Source organism: Stigmatopora argus, chromosome 7, assembly GCF_051989625.1.
Source record: "Stigmatopora argus isolate UIUO_Sarg chromosome 7, RoL_Sarg_1.0, whole genome shotgun sequence".
Lineage (NCBI taxonomy): Eukaryota > Metazoa > Chordata > Actinopteri > Syngnathiformes > Syngnathidae > Stigmatopora > Stigmatopora argus.
In genome coordinates this window covers 18,505,023-18,527,329 of record NC_135393.1, presented here as the reverse complement: position 1 = coordinate 18,527,329, position 22,307 = coordinate 18,505,023, and the positions used below count along the sequence as shown (strand labels likewise).

Below are 22,307 nucleotides of genomic sequence, written 5' to 3'. Positions count from 1 at the left end.
GGAACTTTATTTCATCCTGTATTGGGGAAATTCCCAAAACTGTCAGGCGCAGGTGCTCAACACTCCTCCACCGCGCCCTTTTAGCAAATTCATTCCCCAGACTTAAACCCAATAGAGTGGGAGTTTTTAGTATACGACCTGCACCAAGAAATTGGTCACAACCAACAAGGTCACTATCCCCTTACTTACAATACTGTATTGTTATCATTTTTTAAATTAAAATTAAAAAACAAATGCTTGAAGTACCATACATGTGAATTTAGGGTTTTGACCTGAGAACGTTGCCTTGCAGGCCCTGGAAAGCGAGTTTGTGTCGTGCCAGCTCCACCAGTGGATCGACCTGATCTTCGGTTACAAACAGCAGGGCCCGGAGGCCACCAGAGCCCTCAACGTCTTCTACTATCTCACCTACGAAGGCGCCGTCAACCTCAGCTCCATCAACGACTCCGTGGTCAGAGAGGTGAGAAACTGGGTTTTAATCCAACATAAACGGCATCTTTGCAAAGTAGCTTCCACCCTTAGAAAAATGCCCCCAAAAAGTTTCAAGAAGCTATTCCGAACAACACTGGTAGTAGGCCATTTTGTTTGGAAGATACAAAAAATATATTTTTTTAAAATACAGCTTTTCATAATAACTTAGAAACATGGAATCTGGTAGACATATCTATCACGGATAAACCCACAAAAAAGTTCAAGAACCTATAACTAAAAAAAACCAAAAACTGAAATTTTATCATTTTGGTTCAAAGAGGCCATTTTGAATTTGGATTGTCAAGTTAAGTTAAAATAGCTAGCCAAAAACCAAAAATTTAGATATTTTCATGTTTTTTTTCTCATGCAAATTGCTTTAAAAATATTGCTAGTTTTTTTCCCTCTTTTTTAATTATTTTTTTAAATATTTTTTTACCATTTTGGTTCAAAAGGGCCATTTTGAATTTGAATTGTCAAGGTAAGTTAAAATAGCTAGCCCAAAACCAGAAATTTAGATATTTTCATGTTTTTTTCATGCAAATTGCTTAAAAAACATTGCTTGTTTTTTTCTCTTTTTTAATTAATTTTGAAATATTTTTTTACCATTTTGGTTCAAAAGGGCCATTTTGAATTTGAATTGTCAAGGTAAGTTAAAATAGCCATCCAAAAAACAAAACTTTCAAAATTTTCACGTTTTTTTTTTCATACAAATTGCTTAAAAAACTGCTTGATTAAAAAAAAAAGAAGTATTTTTTTTACCATTTTGGTTCAAATGGGCTATTTTGAATTTGAATTGTCACGGTAAGTTAAAATGGCCATCCAAAAACCAATACAAATTGCTAAAAAAACTTTTTTTAAATTTTTTTTGCTATTGTTTTGATACCAAATGGCCCTGCCTGGCACCTGTAGTTGGCTAGGATAAGCTCCATCACCCCCGCCTTGTGAGGGAGGATAAGCGCTCCAGAAAATTAACAAATCGCAAATTTCGTCGACTTTGACGTTAAACATCTGCCTCGACCAAAAGTTTCTTTTGGCACAAACCCGCAAATAACTTTTGACATGCATCTAATTTAATAATAAACACGTATCGCTACCATCACGTGTGTGCACACGACCCGCCAGACTCCCGAAAAAATGACTTCATCAAAACAGTGAGATTTACGGTAAACTGCTCAGAGACTAAATAAACAGCGGCGGCCTGTTTTTTTCCGCTTCTTTTGTAAGCATCGGGCAAATTAGAGTAAATGAAGGCAAATTTGCAATGCGGCGGACAACTTGCAGGTTTTCCCGTCATGGTAATCACGCCGCCAAGAGGGGGAAGCCCCGCAAAAAAAGGCGCCTCTGTGTGTGTGTTTCTCTTTATTTGGTCAGAGGCAACACAGATGTGCATTAATGCGAGGCAGGAAGTCATCACGCTTCCGCGACGCTCGCTCTCGGCGGCGTTCCCAATCGGGGTCGAGTTATTCCAAAATTCCCCGAGATGGAAAACACGCCACGTGCCCGCTGCCGTCCGTTTAGGTGTTCGCCGCGATTGCCCGATCAAAAAGTTGGAGGAGAATTCGGTTAAATGCGAATGGCGTGATTTGTAATAAATCAATAAAACAGTTGGGCATTTATGGTTTAAAATGTATGAATAGTCTTCTTGGATTAATTTAATTTTGCGGAAATTTAGCTCTAAGAAAATTGCTGTTTTGATTTTTTTTTTCTTTTGGGATCTTATTAAAAGTCACAAAAGTGATTCTATTTTAATGGTGTAATTTTGTTTTCTGTAGTTGTACTATTGAAAAAACATTTTTTAATATGAAAAATGGATTATTTTATGGTTTAAAATGTATGAATAGTCTTCTTGGATTAATTTAATTTTGTGGAAATTTTGGCACTAAGAAAATTGCTGTTTTGATTTTTTCTTTCTTTTGGGATCTTATTAAAAGTCACCAAAGGGATTCTATTTTAATGGTCTAATTTTCTTTTATGTAGTTGTACTACTAAAATAAAAACATCATTCAATATAAAAAAATGGAAATTGGATCAAATATATTTTTTTAAACTTTCTATTTATACATTTTAATTAATTTTACAATAATTTCGCACTTAGATAATCGCTGTTTAGATTTTTTTTTTCCTTTTGTGATCTTATTAAAAGTCACAAAAGTGATTCTATTTTAACGGTCTAATTTTTTTTCTGTAGTTGTACTATTAAAATAAAACATCTTTGAGTATAAAAAATGAAAAATGGATAATATATGTTTTTATTTTCTATTTACATTTTAATGAATTTTTAAATAGTTGGACATTTATGGTTTAAAATTTATGAATAGTCTTCTAGGATTGATTTAATTTTGCGGAAATTTGGCTCTAAGAAAATCGCTTTTTTTCTTTTGGGATCTTATTAAAAGTCAAAAGGTGATTCTATTTTAATGGTCTAATTTTGTTTTCTGTAGTTGTACTATTAAAAAAAATTTTTTTGAATAAAAAAAATGAAAAATTGATTAAAAAACATTATTTTTCTATTTACATATTAATTAATTTTTAAATCATCTTTGAGCCTCTCAAAGTTGCCAAAAGCCAAATTAATTTTCAAATTAATCAAAATAAAGTATTTGATATTATCACATACGTCCGTAATATTCAACAAGAGTGAATTAATTCATTAATTTTATGTATAGAATTGTTTTAAAACTCATAATATGCGATTTCAGTTTTTTTTGCCCTTACTTAGAAATAATTTAGTTTATTATCTGGCAACCATTTGGTATTATTATTCATAATGTTAAAACAAATGAGAAAAATAGAATAATAATAACAATTGCATGCAATTCATGGTTAACATAGTTAGCGGTTAGCTAGGTTAACTATTGTTTGCATAATTTTTTTAACGATTAAAAACAGTCTCTTGCTTTGTTTAAAAAGCTTCAACATCATTTTTAATAACTAAAAGGATTAAGTCATCGCTCCCAATACTTGGCCATAAATGCATTTGAAGGACGTTGTTGTTTTTATGCTGCCAGCCTTCCTGGGTCAAATAGTTTGGTCGTCAAAATGGCAGGGAAACCATCAATTCCGACTGAATAACCCGCTCCTTCCGCCGGACGGTAACTCAAAACGCGGGTATTTATGATCCGCAAAAATAATGAAGAAGCAGTCATCCATTACAGCAGTGTGTGTGTAAACCAAAAAAGTGGAGAATGGACTTGGGCCCGGGGTTTGTGTGCAAATGACCGCCACGCCGTCCACATGAATCTGCATGTGTGTGCGCGGGTGTGCGTGTGTGCATGTGTGTGTGTGGGTGTGTGTGTGTGCGGGTGTGTGAAGCTATAAGGCCGAAGCACATCTGGATGGGAATTAGGTTGAATGAGGTGATAAATCAAAGATCTAGCGCCAGTGCCCCGCAGGCTGCAGTCACTGAGCATGAAGGGCATCGGAAGACAGTCTCCTTGTAAACACGCGACTCATCGCCGACGAGAGGGGAGGGTCGGCAGCAGGGGGTGTTTTGGCGCAGTTCCTAAACTAGAATAGACAGATTTTTTTTGCTTTGACCGATTCACGTCATTTCAAATAGCTGGTGTGACGATGCAGTGGGAGGAGTTTTACTTAGGAATATCTGTAAACTCTTTTTTAATTTTAGTTTTTAATTGTGATTTTGAAAGGAGCTTGTTTTCCCGCTTACCCGTCCGTTAGTTTACTATGCCAGTTTTTACCAAACTACTACATTTAGGTGGACAGCCAATCGCAACGCAGCTCACGAGGAGACAAACAACCACATACTTGTAGCTAGCTTTCAATTAGCTTAGCATGGATGTTTTTGGATTGTGGGTGGAAAACATGAGTACCCGAAGAAAAGGTAGCTAGTTTTCAATTCGCTTAGCATGGATGTTTTGGGGATGTGGTTAGGAAACCGGAGTACCCGGAGAAAAGATAGCTAGTTTTTAATTAGCTTAGCATGCATGTTTTTGGATTGTGGGTGGAAACATGAGTACCCGGAGAAAAGGTAGCTAGTTTTCAATTAGCTTAGCATGCATGTTTTTGGATTGTGGGTGGAAACCGGAGTACCTGAGAAAATGTAGCTAGTTTTTAATTAGCTTAGCATGCATGTTTTTGGAATGTGGGAGGAAATCGGAGTACCCGGAGAAAACTTAGCTAGTTTTTAATTAGCTTAGCATGCATGTTTTTGGAATGTGGGACGAAACCGGAGTACCCGGAGAAAAGATAGCTAGTTTTTAATTAGCTTAGCATGCATGTTTTTGGATTGTGGGAGGAAACCGGAGTACCCGGAGAAAACCCACGCAGGCCCGTGGCGAACCTGCAAAATCCACACAAGAGGGCCGACCTGGGATTGAAACCCCCGGTTTAAAGTGTCAGCGGTGTTTGACGGCCGGGCGTCCGTCTGCGCAGGTGATTATTGGGTGCCGTGTCAGGGGCGGCGAGGCCAATTTCTTTGAGGGGCGCTGGCCCGTGTCTGATGAGCCTTTTGGTGATTCTATACATTTCAATGGCGGCGACGCCGCTTGATTCGCGCTGCCACTCGACAAGACGGATCGGCGTGTCAAACATGACAAATTTATGCTAATCCGGGGCGACAAATCAGATGGAGTCCAGGGGGGCGGGGTTAGTTCATTTAAAAAAAAAAATTGGAGTGCAAAGCAAAGATGCTTTTTAGCGGCTTGTTTATAGTTTTTTTTTAAGAAACGTTAGATTTTTTTAAAATACAATTCAGATTTTGGGGGATTGATTATAGATTTTTTCCTTTTAAGAAACGTTACATTTTTAGATTTTTTTTTTTTACTGAGTTTTGTGTATTTTTAAACATGATTTTACTTTTTTTAAAATTAACTATTAATTTTTCTACTAAATCAAGCCATTGATGGCGTTAGAAAAGTCCAATCAATTTTGACTGGGAGATATGGCAATGATTGTTCCTATTTTTTGGTTTATTTATTTTGAATGTTCACATTTTTAGCTTGACTTTTCCATTTAATGTTACTTTCTGTCATTGATTTAAAAAAATACTCAAGATAGAAAAATTACTAATTCGAAAAATACAACTACACAAGAGAAAAAAACCCTGCTAAAATACTGAAACAATTGCTACCAACTGTCCCCCACAAAGTGAATTGGACCTCAAGTTCATTAATAGCTATGAATGAGTTGATAAAAAAAAATACAATACAGTCATACCTCTACATACAAAATTAATTGGTTTCAGAACTTTGTAAGGAATGAAATTTTTGTAAGTAGAGCAGTACTTTATATGTAAATTCTCTAATTCGTTCCACAGTCCTCACACAACTACCAACTAAACCCTTTAAAATTGGTCAAAGTGTCCCAGTTTTTACGAAAGATTGAGAAAACAGGGTACAGAATCAATAAAATAATTTTCAAAATAAAATAACGGATAAGGAAATGTATTTACTTTTGGGGGATTTTCTAACTTGGATCTTTTTCGTATTGAATCACTCATTTACATATAAAAAAAATCTGTAACCTGAAAATTTCGTACCTAGAGGCATTCATAAGTAGAGGTATGACTGTATATAGAAAATCCAATTGTAAAATACAGCAAAAAATCAGAAAATGTCACTGAAACTTCACATTCCCTCCATCCAGTTTTAATAATTTCGACGTCCATCCTTCTCAAAGCCTTTTTTTTAGCAGCCATTTTAAAACACTCTCATATCGGAACTCGGCCTCCACATTTTTCAAAGCACACTTAAAATTCCTAATGGGACTTGGCATCGTCACGCCGACTCCAGCGGCGTGACGATGTCCAGAGGCCGTCCGTCCGGCGTCCACGCTGACATTTATGGTCCTATACCTCTTCATTAACAGCGACTAACCAGCCTGTGTGCCGCCGCCCTCCGACTCCCCGCGCGCACCATGAATCGACGCGGGTGTCGAGGGAGCCAGGAAGCGTGTTTACCCGAGCCGGGGCGTCCGCACGGTAGCCCGTTTCAATCAATGTACGCAACATATACATTTTCCAGGGGTCGTCGCAAGGTTGTCAAATGTAAGAGCCGCAATGGCGTCTGCTGGGTTTTTCTTTCTACTTTGTAGATTCATTCCTACCGTATAAACGGGATCAAATACTTTGATTTTTTTTTTACAAGTTTGCCATAATATCGGCCATTTTTACCATTTTGCGTACTTTGCTCAGTTTTGTATCCTCAATCATGTTGCTACAGTCAAAATGGTGCCCCAAAATGGCCGCCTGTGAGTTCACAAGGAAGCTAAAATGCACACAAAACAACAGCAATTCACATGGAAATGGCAAAAAATGAGCAGAAAGCGAGCTTCATACAGGAAGTAGCCCGGAAACTTACAGGAAGTGAGCTGTAAATACCCCCAAATTTACAGGAAGTGACCTGTAAATACCCCAAAATGACAAGGAAATGACGCAAAATGCCTGCATTTGACCACGATAGATGTCCAATTCACTTAAACTGGACGTGAATGATCATTTTTCAGTCCCGTGAATTAAACTGAGTTTTGATTTTTAATGATTATATTTCTCGTCTTTGCAGGCCGTGGAGTCTCAAATCCAAAGTTTTGGGCAGACGCCTTGCCAGCTGCTCATCGAGCCGCACACGCCCAGGAGTTCGGCCATGCAAGTGGTAAGTAAACAAATTTTGTAACGGGACGTGACAAAAATTTCATTATTTTGGCCTCAACTGGCCACATTAGAAAAAATAAATCAGCCCCTAACTGGTCTAATTGGTCAACTCGAAACCCCGCCCATCATTTTGCGCAGGCTAGGAAACTAAATCATGTCTGATGATTAAATTAGAATAAAATTTAGTCTACAGAATATTTACTGTTATTCCCCTTTTTAAAAAAACTCATTTTTTAATCCAATATTAATTCATCATGAAATTTGGTGGACACGTCTATTGCAACTGGGTGCATTAAAAAGTCTTAAGGAACCACCCAGAAAGCTAAATAGGAAGTAGTTAGCTATTTTGGCTAACTAGTGGGATTTAGATTTTTTTAAATAGTGCAGTAAAATTCGCAAAAAAATCAGTTTTACTGACCAACATGAAATTTGCAAAGCCGCTAAATACTACGAATACTGTATTGACCAAACGACGAAATATGAATTTTGTATCAAAACTACGAAAAAACAAGCATTTTTTTACATGGATTAAAAAAATGTAAAATGTCGAACGTTTTTGTTTTTGTTTGAAATCTGGGACTCGTACTCATTAAAGTTTAAGACGGAACTTGTATAAATATACTACAAATATTTAGTTTAGTACGCCAGTTTTGACCAAATGATGAAGTATGCATTTTGTATCAAAACTACGAAAAAAGCAGTTTTTTTACATGGACAAAAAAAAAGTGAAATATTGAAAGTTTTTGTTTTTGTGTGAAATCTGGCACTCGTACTCGTAAAAGTTTAATACGCCATTTAAAATTGTCCGTAGGTCAAAAGACGCTACTTGCCAAACGGAGCATGTGCTAGCCACTCACATTTCCCAGCACGTCAGCGAAAAAAAGCGCCAAGCGCGGCGGCTTTTGAAGGGGCAAAAAAGCGATGCCACGAAAGCCCCCCGAGTCCTTATTAGCGCGGTGTCCCCGCGGCGTCGACAGCTGCCCGCCCGCAGAGCGCTTGCACATTTCCAGAGCCTTAATTTAAAAGACATGTTTGCCAAGCTAACATTCTTTTAGCCGCTGCGTCCGCTCTTTCAACCTCCGACGCGTCGTAAAGAGCGTCGGTGTGCTAGCCGCCGCTAATGGGGAGCTAAACGCTAAAAGGATAAGAAGTTAAAGTCCCCCTATCAATCATTTTCTGAAGGGTGTTGGGGGTGCTAGAGCCTATTCCAGCCAACTATTTGGGGACACTTTGAATCAGTGGCCAACCAATCACAGGGCACAATGAGAGAAACAACTAATCACGTTCGCGGCCAGGTAGAATTTAGCATCCAATTAGCCTAGCATACATGTTTTGGGGATGTGGGAGGAAACCGGAATACCTAGAGAAAAGCCACGCAGGCAAGACCTGGGAGAACATGCAAACTCCACACCTGGGATTGAACCCTCGACCTCAGAACTGTGAGGCCAAAGCGCTAAGCTAACCACTATGATGGATTTTAAATGAAATGATATTGGATTTCATGTTTAGTTTTTATCTCATTCTTCAATTTTTAGTGTTTTCATTTTTAGATAGAACATGCAAACGCCACACCTGGGATCGAACCCTCGACCTCAGAACTGTGAGGCCAAAGCGCTAACCCACTATGATGGATTTTAAATTGATATTGGATTTAATGTTTAGTTTTTATCACATTCTTCCATTTTTAGATAGAACATGCAAACGCCACACCTGGGATCGAACCCTCGACCTTAGAACTGTGAGGCCAACATGCTAACCACTTAGCGCACGTGTCAAAGTGGCGGCCCGGGGGCCAAATCTGGCCCGCCGCCTCATTTTGTGTGGCCCGGGAAAGTAAATCATGAGTGCCGATTTTCTGTTTTAGGATCAAATTAAAATGATGGATATAGATGTATATTCAATTTCCTGATTTTCCCCCTTTTAAATCAATAATTGTCATTTTTTAATCCATTTTTTCTGTGTTTTTTTAGTTAAAAAATCATTTTGTAAAATCTAAAAATATATTTAAAAAAGCTAAAATAAACATTGTTTTAGATCTATAAAAAAACGGAATATTCAGGGCTTTTAATCCAATTCTTTTAAACCATTTATAAAAAAAAAATATCTAAATATTATATCTAAAATGGTCCGGCCCACGTGAAATCGAGTTGACGTTAAAGCGGCCCTGACACCCTTGCCCTAACCACTATGATGAATTTTAAATGAAATGATATTGGATATCATGTTTAGTTTTTATCTCATTCTTCCATTTTTAGTGTTTCCGTTTTAGATAGAATTTTATAAAATGCTTATTCGAACGAATTGGACGTTTAGAACCGTCAATGGCTGCCGATTATTTTTTTTCCTGATGGAGCTTCTGAAGCCAGGATTTAAAACCCGTCTCCTCCCTTCTCTCTCTTCCACCCTCCTCTTCATGAAAACCCTTTATTTTAATTTTTGGACATTTTTTTTTTGTCTCCCTCCCGTGGTCATCACACCCGCATTTTTCCCTTTGTTTTTTTGTCCCCGGGGGAGGGGCACCTGAACAGTATCTTCTCCTGCAGACGCCGCTGATGTTCACGGAGCAGATGCAGCAGGACGTGATCATGGTGCTGAAGTTCCCGTCCAACTCGCCCGTCAGCCACGTGGCCGCCAACACGCAGCCCAGCTTGGCGGCGCCCGCCGTCATCACCGTCACCGCCAGCCGCGTCTTCGCCGTCAACAAGTGGCACGGCCTGGCAGGTCGGCGACAAAAAGAGAATCTCGTCGTGGAAGGCAGATGGAATTTTCCCTCTTATTTTTTATCTTTGCATTTCAGGTCACTCGGTTTCATCTATGCAGCAGCAGACGGAGCAGCAGTATCAACTTCCTGTTGAGATTGACCCCCTCATTGGTGCGTTTACTCTTTTTTTAATATTAATTATTCTGACATAGGGACTATTATGGTGGGTAGGTCTCAATTATGTTTTTTTGTCGAAATAAATAATAATCTTTTTGATATAGGGACTATTATGGTGGCCAAATCGCAATAGTTTTTTTTTAATTAAATTATAAATCGTTTTTTTTTTATAAATATGAAATATATAAGGTTTATTTCAGTTTATTTGTGTATTTTTTTTTAAATATCTTAGGATAAATGAATAAAATTGAGAACTTCCTCTTTACGCTTTTATAACGGAAATAAAAACAGAATATTTAATAGTTTTGTTAATCCAAACATATTTTTTTTCAAAATGTAAAATTTTGAAAAATAAATGAAAACATAAAAAAAATGTCAATAAATAAAAAATAATAATTTAATCTAAATATGAAATATATAAAGTTTATTTCAGTTTATTTGTGTATTTATTTAAAAAAGATAAATCTTAGGATAAATGAATAGAATTTCCTCTTTTAGAACGGAAATAAAAACAAAATATTTAATAATTCCCCCCACACTTTTGTCAATCCAAACATATTTTTTTTCAAAATGTAAAATTTAGATAAATAAATGAACAAAAATTTCGATAAATAAATACAAATAATTTAATCTAAATATGAAATATATAGTTTATGTAATAAAACTGAGAATTTCTTCTTTCCGCTTTTATAACGGAAATAAAAACTGAATATTTAATATTAGTTTTTCACCCCCACTTTTGTCAATCCAAACATATTTTTTCAAAATGTAAAATTTAGAAAAATAAATGAACACAAGAAAAATTTCAATAAATAAATAAAAATTATTTAATCTAAATATGAAATAAAGTTTAGTTCAGTTTATTTATTTTTCAAATAAATCTTAGGATAAATGAATAAAACTGAGAATGTCCTCTTTCCGCTTTTATAACGGAAATAAAAACAGAATATTTAATAGTCGATAAATACAAATAAATTATAGCTTCCGTTTGGAATTAAAAAGAAAATATAGATTTTTTCCACCTTTTAAAAAGCTTAGATACATTCAAAAATAGCGCGAACATATCACGAGGCTCAAAATTGATCTTTCCGTTCATTCGTCGATATATTTTGCCAGCCACCCTCGCCGTCTAGCGCCGTCAATGGCGGACCACGGGACCTTGGAGGGGAAGCCCACCGAAGGTTCGGTAGCCCCGCGAGTTCATACGTGCATGAAATGATTTTTGTGAGCGTCTTTTGGCGAGATGGTCCTGGCCCTCGCGCCGCCATTTGCATGCAAATTGGAAGGCAATGAGCTGTGGCCCACCGCCGCCGTTTCATCATGGAAGCTCCCCCCTTTCTCCATTCGCTCCCTCGCTCCCTCACTTTAATTTGAGGACGCGTGTCAGGCGCCCCGAATACGAATGCGGTAATAATGTGTGATTGAAAAGGCGCCGCCGCCGCCGCCGCCGCCGCCGCCGCCGCCGCCGCAAATATGGCCGACTCTCATCCCTCACAACTTGTTGATGGCGGTAACGAGAGGGCGCCATGGCGGACACGCACCAGTCACTTTATTAGGGACACCTTGGCCATCTCTCGGGAGGCGGGGCTTCATTTTTCACCCGCGTTGTCCAGAAGGCCGCGGCGTTAATGTCGTGCGGCTAACGCTGCCAATTGGCTAGCGACGATTATTTTTGACAGTTTTTATTTAGAAACATTGAGTTGAAAATACTTTTTTTTTTTTTAAACCTTAAGCAAATGATTACGCATTTCTATCCTGGATTTAATACATTGTAATACTATTAACATTCTATGAGCTGTATTTTTATTAACATAAAAAAAGGAGTAAATATATTTTTTTTAATTCAAAAAATAAAAATAAATAATTTTGCCATATTTTTCATTAAAATAATACTATTAGCATATAAATGACTATTTATGTAAAATATTTTTTCAAAAGGGGAAAAATATTAGCCAAAGCAGTTCTGATTCCGCCAAAGCAATCCAATTCAAATCATGCCATATTTGGTCAAAAACAGGAGTAAATGTTGTTGTTTTTTTATTAAAAAAGGAAAAAATAATAAATAAATTTGCCATATTGATGTTTTTCATTAAAATTATACTCTTTGTTAGGATTTAAATGAGAATTTATGTAAAATATTTTTAAAAAGGTAAGAAATATTAGCTAAAGCAGTTCTGATTCCGCCAAAGCAATCCAATTCAAAGCCTGCCATATTTGGTCAAAAACAGGAGTAAATGTTGTTTTTTTCATTAAAAAAGGAAAAACTAAATATAAAAAGAATAAATAATTTTAGTTAATATAATTAGTATAGTATATGCATTAAAATTATACTCTTTGTTAGGATTTAAATGAGAATTTATGTCAAATATTTTTAAAAAAGCTATAAAATATTAGCTATAGCAGTTCTGATTCCGCCAAAGCAACCCGATTCAAAGCATGCCATATTTGGTCAAGTGACACTCCATTTAAGCATCTTCTACTTTTAACCCTTCTGCCCCCAAAATGTCATCATTAATAAATAATCAAGCTATTGCATTTCTGACCTCTTGACCTTTGACCCTTCCCCTCATCATACCACCGGCCCTTCAAATTGCTAACAAGTCAAATAGGCTAATCTATTATGAAGTTCTTTTATGACACAAAAATACTGCTGTGAACGTATATTTCCCGCCTTAAGCCACGCCCCCAACACCGCCGTTGCCTTTCCACCTTGCGTTTTCGACTTTTCCGTCAATATATTTACACGTTTCACATTCCGAGCAGCCTGGGAAATATCTTGCCCGTCTGGTTTCGCAGGTGGCGCTGGACTTTCTCACTTTTCCTCCTCTTGACACCTGTTCTCGCGTCTTTTTTTGCGCACCCCCGCATTCCAAATGGACTCATCCATCTCGTAAAATAAACCCGCCGATCCCTCCCTCTTAAGGATGCGAACGTGCGAGTCAAGTGCGTTTTCTGGCCGGCTAGCGTGACGTTGACGTCGACGTCGTTACTCAGCCTCTCCGCACCCGTAAACACTCGCGCCAGCCGTGTTTTATGTTTTCTTTCTGTAATCGCCGTGGCAACAAAGGAGTCGGAATGTGACCCTCGCACGGCTATTTCTTTTACGGCAAATAGTGGTATTAGCAGATTTTTAAGTGGATTCGTTTAAGGACGCCGCGCGGTGGGGTAGTGGTTCTCCGGGCGCCGCGGGTTCCGGGTTCGATTCCCTCTTGGTGCCGGTGTTGATGTGAGCGCAGACGGTTGTCTTTTTCGATCGGCGCCTTCCGGATGACTGGCGACCAATCTAGGGCGTTGTCCGGTGGGGTATTGGTTCTCGGGCGCCGTGGGTTCGATTCCCTCTCGGCGCCGGTGTGATTGTGAGCGCGAACGGTTGTCTTTTTCGATTGGCGCGTTCCGGATGACTGGCGACCAAGCTAGGATGGGCTCCGGCACCCCGCGACTAGAATAAACGGTGTTGAAAATTTGAGAATTTAAGGAAGTTAAATCATCGACGGTTGTTGACATCGATAGACATTTTATACATTTGTGCTGGGATGGATTGGTCGTTTATTATCGTTAGTGGTAGAATTTACCAAATGCACAAAGAAAAAAAAATTGGACATGATAATAAACTAAAAACTTATTTTTTAGTTAAACGGCGTTGCTTATTTGGTCAAAATGGTGCTCTTTCTTCTAAAAAATGGTGTGATTTTGAGGAAAATGGGGGATCGCTGCCATCTGCTGGTGGTCAAATTGTTTCAAGCGCATGAAGCAAGTTTTGATCTATTTTTTTAGTGAAAAATTGAATTGTTTTTTTATCCTTCAGCCAGCAACGTGGGCAGCCAGCGCCGGCAGATTTCGGACCTGCTGGACCAAAGCATCCAGATCAGCTCGCAGTGCTTCGTGGTGACGGCCGACAACCGTTTCATCCTGCTTTGCGGTTTTTGGGACAAGAGCTTCCGGATCTACTCCACCGACACAGGTGGGTCGACTACCGCTCGACGTAGGCTAGGGCAATTTTGCGATTTTAAAACTTTTAGCTTGATCTCCTTGATTGGGCGTCTGGCCCTCCTAAATTATAGTCCGGAAAATACGACATGTCCCGAAAAATCGTGTTTTTTTCCACTGTATACTGCAAATAAACATGAAAAAAATCTGACTTATAGTCCGGAAAATACGACATCTGCCGAAAATAGTGTTTTTTCACTATATACTGCAAATAAACATGAAAAAAATCTGACTTATATATATATATAGTCCAGAAAATACGACATCTCCCTAAAAATACGGTAGTTTTTCCACTGTATACTGCAAATAAACATGAAAAAATCTGACTTATAGTCCGGAAAATAGGACATCTCCCAAAAAATAGTGTTTTTTTCCACTGTATACTGCAAATAAACATGAAAAAAAATCTGACTTATAGTCCGGAAAATACGACATCTGCCGAAAATAGTGTTTTTTCACTATATACTGCAAATAAACATGAAAAAAATCTGACTTATATATATATATAGTCCAGAAAATACGACATCTCCCTAAAAATACGGTAGTTTTTCCACTGTATACTGCAAATAAACATGAAAAAATCTGACTTATAGTCCGGAAAATAGGACATCTCCCAAAAAATAGTGTTTTTTTCCACTGTATACTGCAAATAAACATGAAAAAAAATCTGACTTATAGTCCGGAAAATACGACATCTGCCGAAAATAGTGTTTTTTCACTATATACTGCAAATAAACATGAAAAAAATCTGACTTATATATATATATAGTCCAGAAAATACGACATCTCCCTAAAAATACGGTAGTTTTTCCACTGTATACTGCAAATAAACATGAAAAAATCTGACTTATAGTCCGGAAAATAGGACATCTCCCAAAAAATAGTGTTTTTTTCCACTGTATACTGCAAATAAACATGAAAAAAAATCTGACTTATAGTCCGGAAAATACGACATCTGCCGAAAATAGTGTTTTTTCACTATATACTGCAAATAAACATGAAAAAAATCTGACTTATATATATATATAGTCCAGAAAATACGACATCTCCCTAAAAATACGGTAGTTTTTCCACTGTATACTGCAAATAAACATGAAAAAATCTGACTTATAGTCCGGAAAATAGGACATCTCCCAAAAAATAGTGTTTTTTTCCACTGTATACTGCAAATAAACATGAAAAAAAATCTGACTTATAGTCCGGAAAATACGACATCTGCCGAAAATAGTGTTTTTTCACTATATACTGCAAATAAACATGAAAAAATCTGATTTATAGTCCAGAAAATACAACATCTCCCGAAAAATAGTGTTTTTTTCACTGTATACTGCAAATAAATATGAAAAAAATCTGACTTATAGTCCGGAAAATACGACATCTCCCAAAAAATAGTGTTTTTTTCCACTGTATACTGCAAATAAACATGAAAAAATCTGATTTATAGTCCGGAAAATACAACATCTCCCGAAAAATACGGTGTTTTTCCACTGTATACTGCAAATAAACATGAAAAAAAAATACATGCACACCCAGACGAACGCCATTGTTCAATCTTTTGTCTGTCGCCGCTTCCAACCCGGTCGTCCGTCGGGTCGCGGGGTCTCCAATGAAACCCACCCGAGGCTCTTTTCTCCCTCCGCGATCCTCCACAAAAGCCACTCGGAATCAATTAAACCCCGCCCCCCCCTCTCCTAGAACCTTTAATAGAAGCTCAGCTCTTTTGTGGGGGTGCACCAATGCAATCCAGTTTAATGGCACACTCCCCGAGAAGCAGCGCCAAAGGGGGTCCGACAACAATTACGCGGGGCCGATTGCTACATGTGCTGTGGCGCATCCAATCTGCGAGAGCGAATGGCTTCCACGCCGTCACGTCGGCGTGTTTATGAAGACGTCAAACATTTTACATGATTGGTTTTAGGCCGCCCTCTGTAATAACACTCATCTTTTCACGCTGTTACAACTCAATTAGGTGGACATTTTACTCCATTTTTTTTTCGTTTTCTCGCTTTTTTTTTTTTTTCTTCTTTTTTTTTTTTTTTAAACCGGGGGAGCAAATGTCAAGTGTGAGTTTGACGGGCCGAGGTCGCTCTTAATGAGGATTAGACGGCGGCGCTGCGGTGGATCGGGGCGGGAAATCTGACAGCAATTAGACTCGTGTTCATACACACACACGCATACACATTCAAACACACACTTTCACTTTGGGGGGGGGGGACGACAAATATTTATTCTCGCTCCAGTCGGAGCGCTTTTGTTGATCTTTGAGAACGCGCAGACAGGCGATGACAAAGTCCAAACACGGCGGCCGTGACGTCTCGCTATTATCTCGTCATTCGCCGGGGCGGATTAGCCTCAAGTGCCATAACATTAGGTACACTTCAAATCGGGCCCGTGAGTGACGCCGTCGCACCCAAAGCTAAATATGTCGGGTACCCCTACTTGCGAAATTAATTGGTTCCAGGACTGGTTTCGGAACTAGGGTTGCTTCATGAATAGAGCAGGGATTTTAGGTCAATTCTATCATTCAGACTCGGGTTGGTTCGCGGGCCGCTTTAACGTTAACTTGATTTCACGTGGGCCGGAGCATTTTAGATATGATATTTAGATATTTTTTTTTATAAGTGGATTAAAAGAACTGGATTAAAATGCCTGAATATTCAGATTTTTATAGATCTAAACCAATGTTTATTTCAGCTTTTTTAAATATATTTTTAGATTTTACAAAATGATTTTTGAACTAAAAACACAGAAAAAATAGATTTAAAAATGACAATTATTGATTGAAAAGGGGGGAAATCAGGAAATGTAATATACATCTATATCTATCATTTTAATTTGATCCTAAAACAGAAAGTCGGCACTCATCATTTACTTTCCCCGGCCACACAAGATGATGCGGCGGGCCAGATTTGGCCCCCGGGCCGCCACTTTGACACATGTGCTCTAACCGGTACTCTAACAGTGACAAACAGCCTGTTATGTCTTTTTTTTTCTTTTTAAATATCTGAAAAAAAAGATATGCCATATTAGTGTTCTCATTTTGAGTGTATTTTTATTTTAACGTGTTTTATGTGATGTAAACCCTTTGAAAATGATGAGTTTTAGATGGAAAGATGTCAGAAACACAACAAAAATGATACGAAAATGATTTAGCAATTTATTCTTTTGAATAACGAGCATTTTTTATAAGGGTAAGGACGAAGCTAACATTAGCACATAAACACGTGCATGTAAACAACTTCAAATTGGGAATTCAAAACAAATTATAAACAAATATAGTTTCACTTAGCAACATAGAATTCAGTAAGCATGTTTATCTTAAGTAGACCCACAAAAAAGCCTTGCAAAGAAAAAAAATACACTAATTCTGGTTTTGTGGCTCCAAGTGACTTGATTTGTTGCATTTTTTAGGACATAGAGGAATATTTTAAACATTCACGGTGCTATAAGTATTTTAAGAATTTAGCTCTTTAAGGTAATCCCATTTTTTCCTCTTATTTTTTTGCAGGAAAGCTAACTCAGATCGTGTTCGGTCACCGCGACGTCGTGACGTGTCTGGCCCGGTCCGAGTCGTACATCGGGGGCGACTGTTACGTGCTGTCGGGCTCCAGGGACGCCACTTTGCTGCTCTGGTACTGGAATGGCAAGCTAAACAGCATCGGGGAGAGCTCTTCCAGTAAGTAAAATATGCTTTTAATCATTTTTTAACTTTTAAACAAAACATTTTTATCGCCCCCCTTGCCCCCTGCACCCTAGGCGGTCGCCCACTTTGCCTATAGCAAAAACCGGCCCTGGGTTTTTAAAACAATAGCGGCACGTTTAGCAAATTGGCTATCGGATATAGGACCATACCTCTTTTTCATCACCAAATTCAATTTTTATACAGAAAATAATGACAGTAAATCTGAAAAAAAATGAGTATAAAAAATATATTGGAGAGAAAAATCATGATTTTTTTCTAAAACTTATCACATTTTAATATCTGAACATTTTAAATATGTAACCTTAAGTGCAATCACGTTTGAAATTAATAGCTTATGTTTTTTTAAAATGTAAAATAAACCAATTTACTATGATAAAACAACGAGAGAAAAAGCATGTTTTTTTTTCAAAAACTGAAAAACATTTTAATATATGAGCATTTTAAATATGTAAATTAAAGTGCAATCACATTTGAAATTAATAGCTCATGTTTTTTTTAAATGTAAAATAAACCAATTTACTGTGATAAAACAACAAGAGAGAAAAAGCATGTTTTTTTCAAAAACTATCACATTTTAATATCTGAACATTTTAAATATGTCACCTAAAGTGCAATCACATTTGAAATTAATAGCTTATGTTTTTTTAAATGCAAAACAAACCAATTTACTGTGATAAAACAACAAAATTGTGCAAAAACAGCATTAACATGATTGTTCAACATTCGCTTTAAAGATATCTGATGCCCTCTAGCGTTGCCAATTGGTATAATGTCTAGACCTGACACTTTTTTAGTCTTATTTAAATGCAAAAAACACCAATACGGTATATATTTTTTAAACAGATCTTTAGCTTTAGCATGTTGTTTTGCTGTAAAATGGGAAGGCGGGATAGCGCCACCTTGTGGGACTCGATCCCAATGGTGGAACTCCAGCTGGCCTGTGGTGATTTACAACTTTCTCCTTGAGAAGTAACAACTAGTTTCATGTGACTGCGGGGTCGGGGGGGTCTCCCGCTCGCAGATTGTGTTTCCTTAACGTGCCGTGTGTGCCGAGTGAAAGTGAGGACCACTTAGAGACGTTCAAAACGTGAGGAATGGGGGGCTGTGTTGGGGGGTCACCGGCCCGGTGCAGGAAAGTTCAAAAAGGGCGTGGGGGAGCTCACACGCTCGATAAAAGTGAAAAATGTCACCCAGAGTCGAGGGGGGGGGAATGTTCCCTTCATCATGTGCTACAAAACATGTGCTATTTGCCGTCATCAAAGCATAGCTAGCGCCCACGTGAATCAGTGTTGGGAATAACTAACTCCGTAACTCGCCTGACGGCCATTGACAGTGATAGACGTTCGATCCATTTAAATAGGTCATTTAAAAATCGAGAGAAAATTGAAGCAAATGGGTGGGGGAATAAAGGCAGCCTGGAAAATTGGACTAGGATAGAGTAAATATAATATTGTACTTTTTTTAAAATTAATAAAATACAAAAAATACTTCAGTTTTTCCCCCACCTTATATATTTTTTAGAACATGATTTTCAAATTACAATTTGTTATAATATTCTCATTACCAATTGTTTATAGTCAAGCTGCTTTTTTTTTTAAATTTATTTATTTTTAGAAAATGAGACTGGGGTAGTTTAACTAAAATGTTGGCCAGTGTTGTCCTTTTTTTAATTAATAAAATACAAAAAATACTAAAGTTTTTCCCCACCCTTTATATGTTTTTTAGAACATGATTTTCAAAGTATAATTTATTATAACACATTCTTATTAACAATTGTTTATAGTCTAGCTTTTTTTTAAAATCTTTTTTTAATTTATTTTTTTTTTTTTTTAGAAAATTAGACTGGGATAGTTTAACTAAAATGTTGGCCAGTATTGTACTTTTTTTTATAATAGAATACAAAAAATATCCCCACTTTATATACATTTTATTATTTATTTATTTTTGTTAATTTTTTTATTTTTAGAAAATTCGACTGGGATAGTTTAACTAAAATGTTGGCCAGTATTGTACTTTTTATTAATAGAATACAAAAAATATCCCCACTTTATATACATTTTTTTTTATTATTATTATTATTTTTTAGAAAATTGGACTGGTATAGTTCAACTAAAATGTTAACACATTCTCGTTACTAATAGTCTAGCTTCTTTTTTTTGACCCCTTCTAGTTTTTTTTTAATTTCCAAAAAATCGATTTGAAAAGGGAACAAAAACATAACATAATCAGATTTTTATTTTTATTTTATTCTGTAAATACTATGTCATGATATTAACAGTAAAGTTTCTGGCTGTGAAACACAGCATTTATTCCTCAGACAACATCGCCCCCACCTGGTCACACTAGATATGAGTATTTACGTGTCTTTTACGTTTTTTTTGTTTTTGTAATTTTTTTGCTGATGCGCAATTTTTATTTGTGTCGGCGTTCCAGTAGTGGCACAATAAACATGTCGTGCTTACGTTCAATCCAAATAAACGGAATCCAAATAAACGGCTTGAAAAATTAAAAATGTCTGGAAATTTCGAGCAAAGGAAGCCATTTTTTTTCCCCCTTTTCAAACCGAGCCAAAATAAACGCGGATTCCAGCACGTGTTTCCCCGACAGAAACATCTGGAGGCCCACATGAAAGAGCCTCCAAATGATCAAATGTGCTCGCAAAAGATTTAATTGCGCTGTAAAATATGCCGTCACATATGTTCCCCCGTTAAAAATGATATTTTTATTTGATTGATTTGTTATTTTCCTATCGTTTATATCCTTCATCAGAAGGCAGAAATGAAGCTGGCGGTGTATTTGTCGAGTTAAGAGGTCAAAGGTCAACATTGAATTGAAGAGTTGCGTTTGATATAACTCAAGAGCGAAGAAAGGGATTGGTCAAAAGGACAAAAATTGCATTTTTATATATGATTAAGATACAAAAACAATGTCAAACTTAGTTTTGTGTTCATAATATGAAACTGAAGAAGTGATTAAAAATTGACGTGAAGCCCTTTCTTTTTCCCAGCAGGCATCAGCACGCCTCGCGCCATCCTGACGGGTCACGACTGCGAGGTCACCTGCGCCTGCGTCTGCGCCGAATTGGGCTTGGTCATCAGCGGATGCAAAGGTCAGTGACCCTTCTTCCTCGGTCGTCGTCGTCAATGACGCTAAAGGCCTGACGTGCCGCAGAGGGCCCGTGCCTGATCCACTCCATGAACGGGGACCTGCTTCGGACCCTGGAGGGCCCCGAGGGCTGCACGAGACCACGCCTCCTGCAAGCGTCGGCCGAGGGCCACTGCGTCATCTACTACGACGAGGGACACTTTGGGCTTTTCAGCATCAACGGAAAACTTCTTGGACGCATCCGGGCGGAAGACAACATCAAGGTGAGTGGCCGGACTTCCTCGTCGGGGGAATTTGACGGGAAACGTGACATGACGCGACCGCTCTGGAAACAAAGAGCCAAAATTTGAAACTGGGAGAGTCAAAAGAGTCACTCTTTACGTCAAAAGAGTCACTCTTTACGTCAAAAGAGTCACTCTTTACGTCAAAAGAGTCACGCTTTACGTCAAAAGAGTCACTCTTTACGTCAAAAGAGTCACTCTTTACGTCAAAACAGTCACTCTTTACGTCAAAAGAGTCACTCTTTACGTCAAAAGAGTCACTCTTTACGTCAAGAGTCACTCTTTACGTCAAGAGTCACTCTTTACGTCAAGAGTCACTCTTTACGTCAAAAGAGTCACTCTTTACGTCAAAAGAGTCACTCTTTACGTCAAAAGAGTCACTCTTTACGTCAAAAGAGTCACTCTTTACGTCTATATATGTATATCCAAGGCCGTGATTGGGCAAAAACAATGTCTGATAAATGAACCGTCAAAAGAGTCATTTGCACTTCTGTCACTTCCTCTTCATGTTAGTCATTTCATGCAGAGCTCTGGTAATTATGTCACTTCCTGAAGCCATGGGGGCTTTAGGTGAGGGGGCGCCACGCATTTAGCTGATTAAAGGCCAACTTCTGGTAGGCCTCAAAAGTTTTTTTTTTAACCCAGAAAGGAAACCCTCCTTTTGATGGGCGTCAGTTCAGACGTACGCAACATTTAGGGCTCGGGACACCTTGGCTATTAAAAGCCCCTCCCCCTTTGCAGCACGTCCTCCCTTGAGTGACGGGCGATGGCGGCTACCGCCTTCGCCCGGCCCGACCTGTTGTTTCCGCTCCGGCCTGGGAAATGGAAACGGACGGCGGGCGTCTGGTTCCCATTAGGTAGCCCGTAGACATTTGGGGGGGGCGGGACTCTGATGCGTTGGTGCGCTCGGGTTCGATACCAAAGCGCACAAAGGCCGGTTTGTTGGTGTAAAAGTCAGAAATTGGAACAATTGCGTTCGAAATGTAACTTTTGGCAAACGACGAAAAAAAAATGCTTCCAGACCATGTGACACTTAGGGCTGGGCAATTTTAGGATCGAATTGCTGTCCTCATGTATTGTTGGGTTATTTTACTAAGGTAAGTAAAACAATGAAATTAAATTAACTAATTAAATTACCTGTTTGGGTAGATTTTCAAATGTTGCATTATTTTTATTTATTTTACAACATAGAAAATATGTTTTTATTTTCAAATGTATTATCCGTTCATATTGAGTACCACTCATCTAGCCACAAGAAAAAAAAGCAAAATTATT

At 37.9% G+C, this 22,307-nt stretch overlaps 1 protein-coding gene across 3 annotated transcripts in view; it reads left to right on the top strand.

Annotated features, from left to right (window-relative positions):
- Positions 1 to 22,307, top strand: part of lrba (LPS-responsive vesicle trafficking, beach and anchor containing) — a 150,008-nt gene that overhangs the window by 124,487 nt on the left and 3,214 nt on the right. For 2 of the 3 annotated variants that reach the window (XM_077605523.1, XM_077605520.1), the window contains 8 exons: positions 293 to 460; positions 6,990 to 7,079; positions 9,607 to 9,799; positions 9,876 to 9,950; positions 13,762 to 13,917; positions 17,452 to 17,619; positions 20,654 to 20,755; positions 20,818 to 21,014. In XM_077605523.1, coding sequence (XP_077461649.1) covers positions 293 to 460; positions 6,990 to 7,079; positions 9,607 to 9,799; positions 9,876 to 9,950; positions 13,762 to 13,917; positions 17,452 to 17,619; positions 20,654 to 20,755; positions 20,818 to 21,014 — 1,149 coding nt within the window. The remainder of the gene's footprint in view (positions 1 to 292; positions 461 to 6,989; positions 7,080 to 9,606; positions 9,800 to 9,875; positions 9,951 to 13,761; positions 13,918 to 17,451; positions 17,620 to 20,653; positions 20,756 to 20,817; positions 21,015 to 22,307) is intronic. The other variant, XM_077605521.1, reaches the window with a different exon arrangement.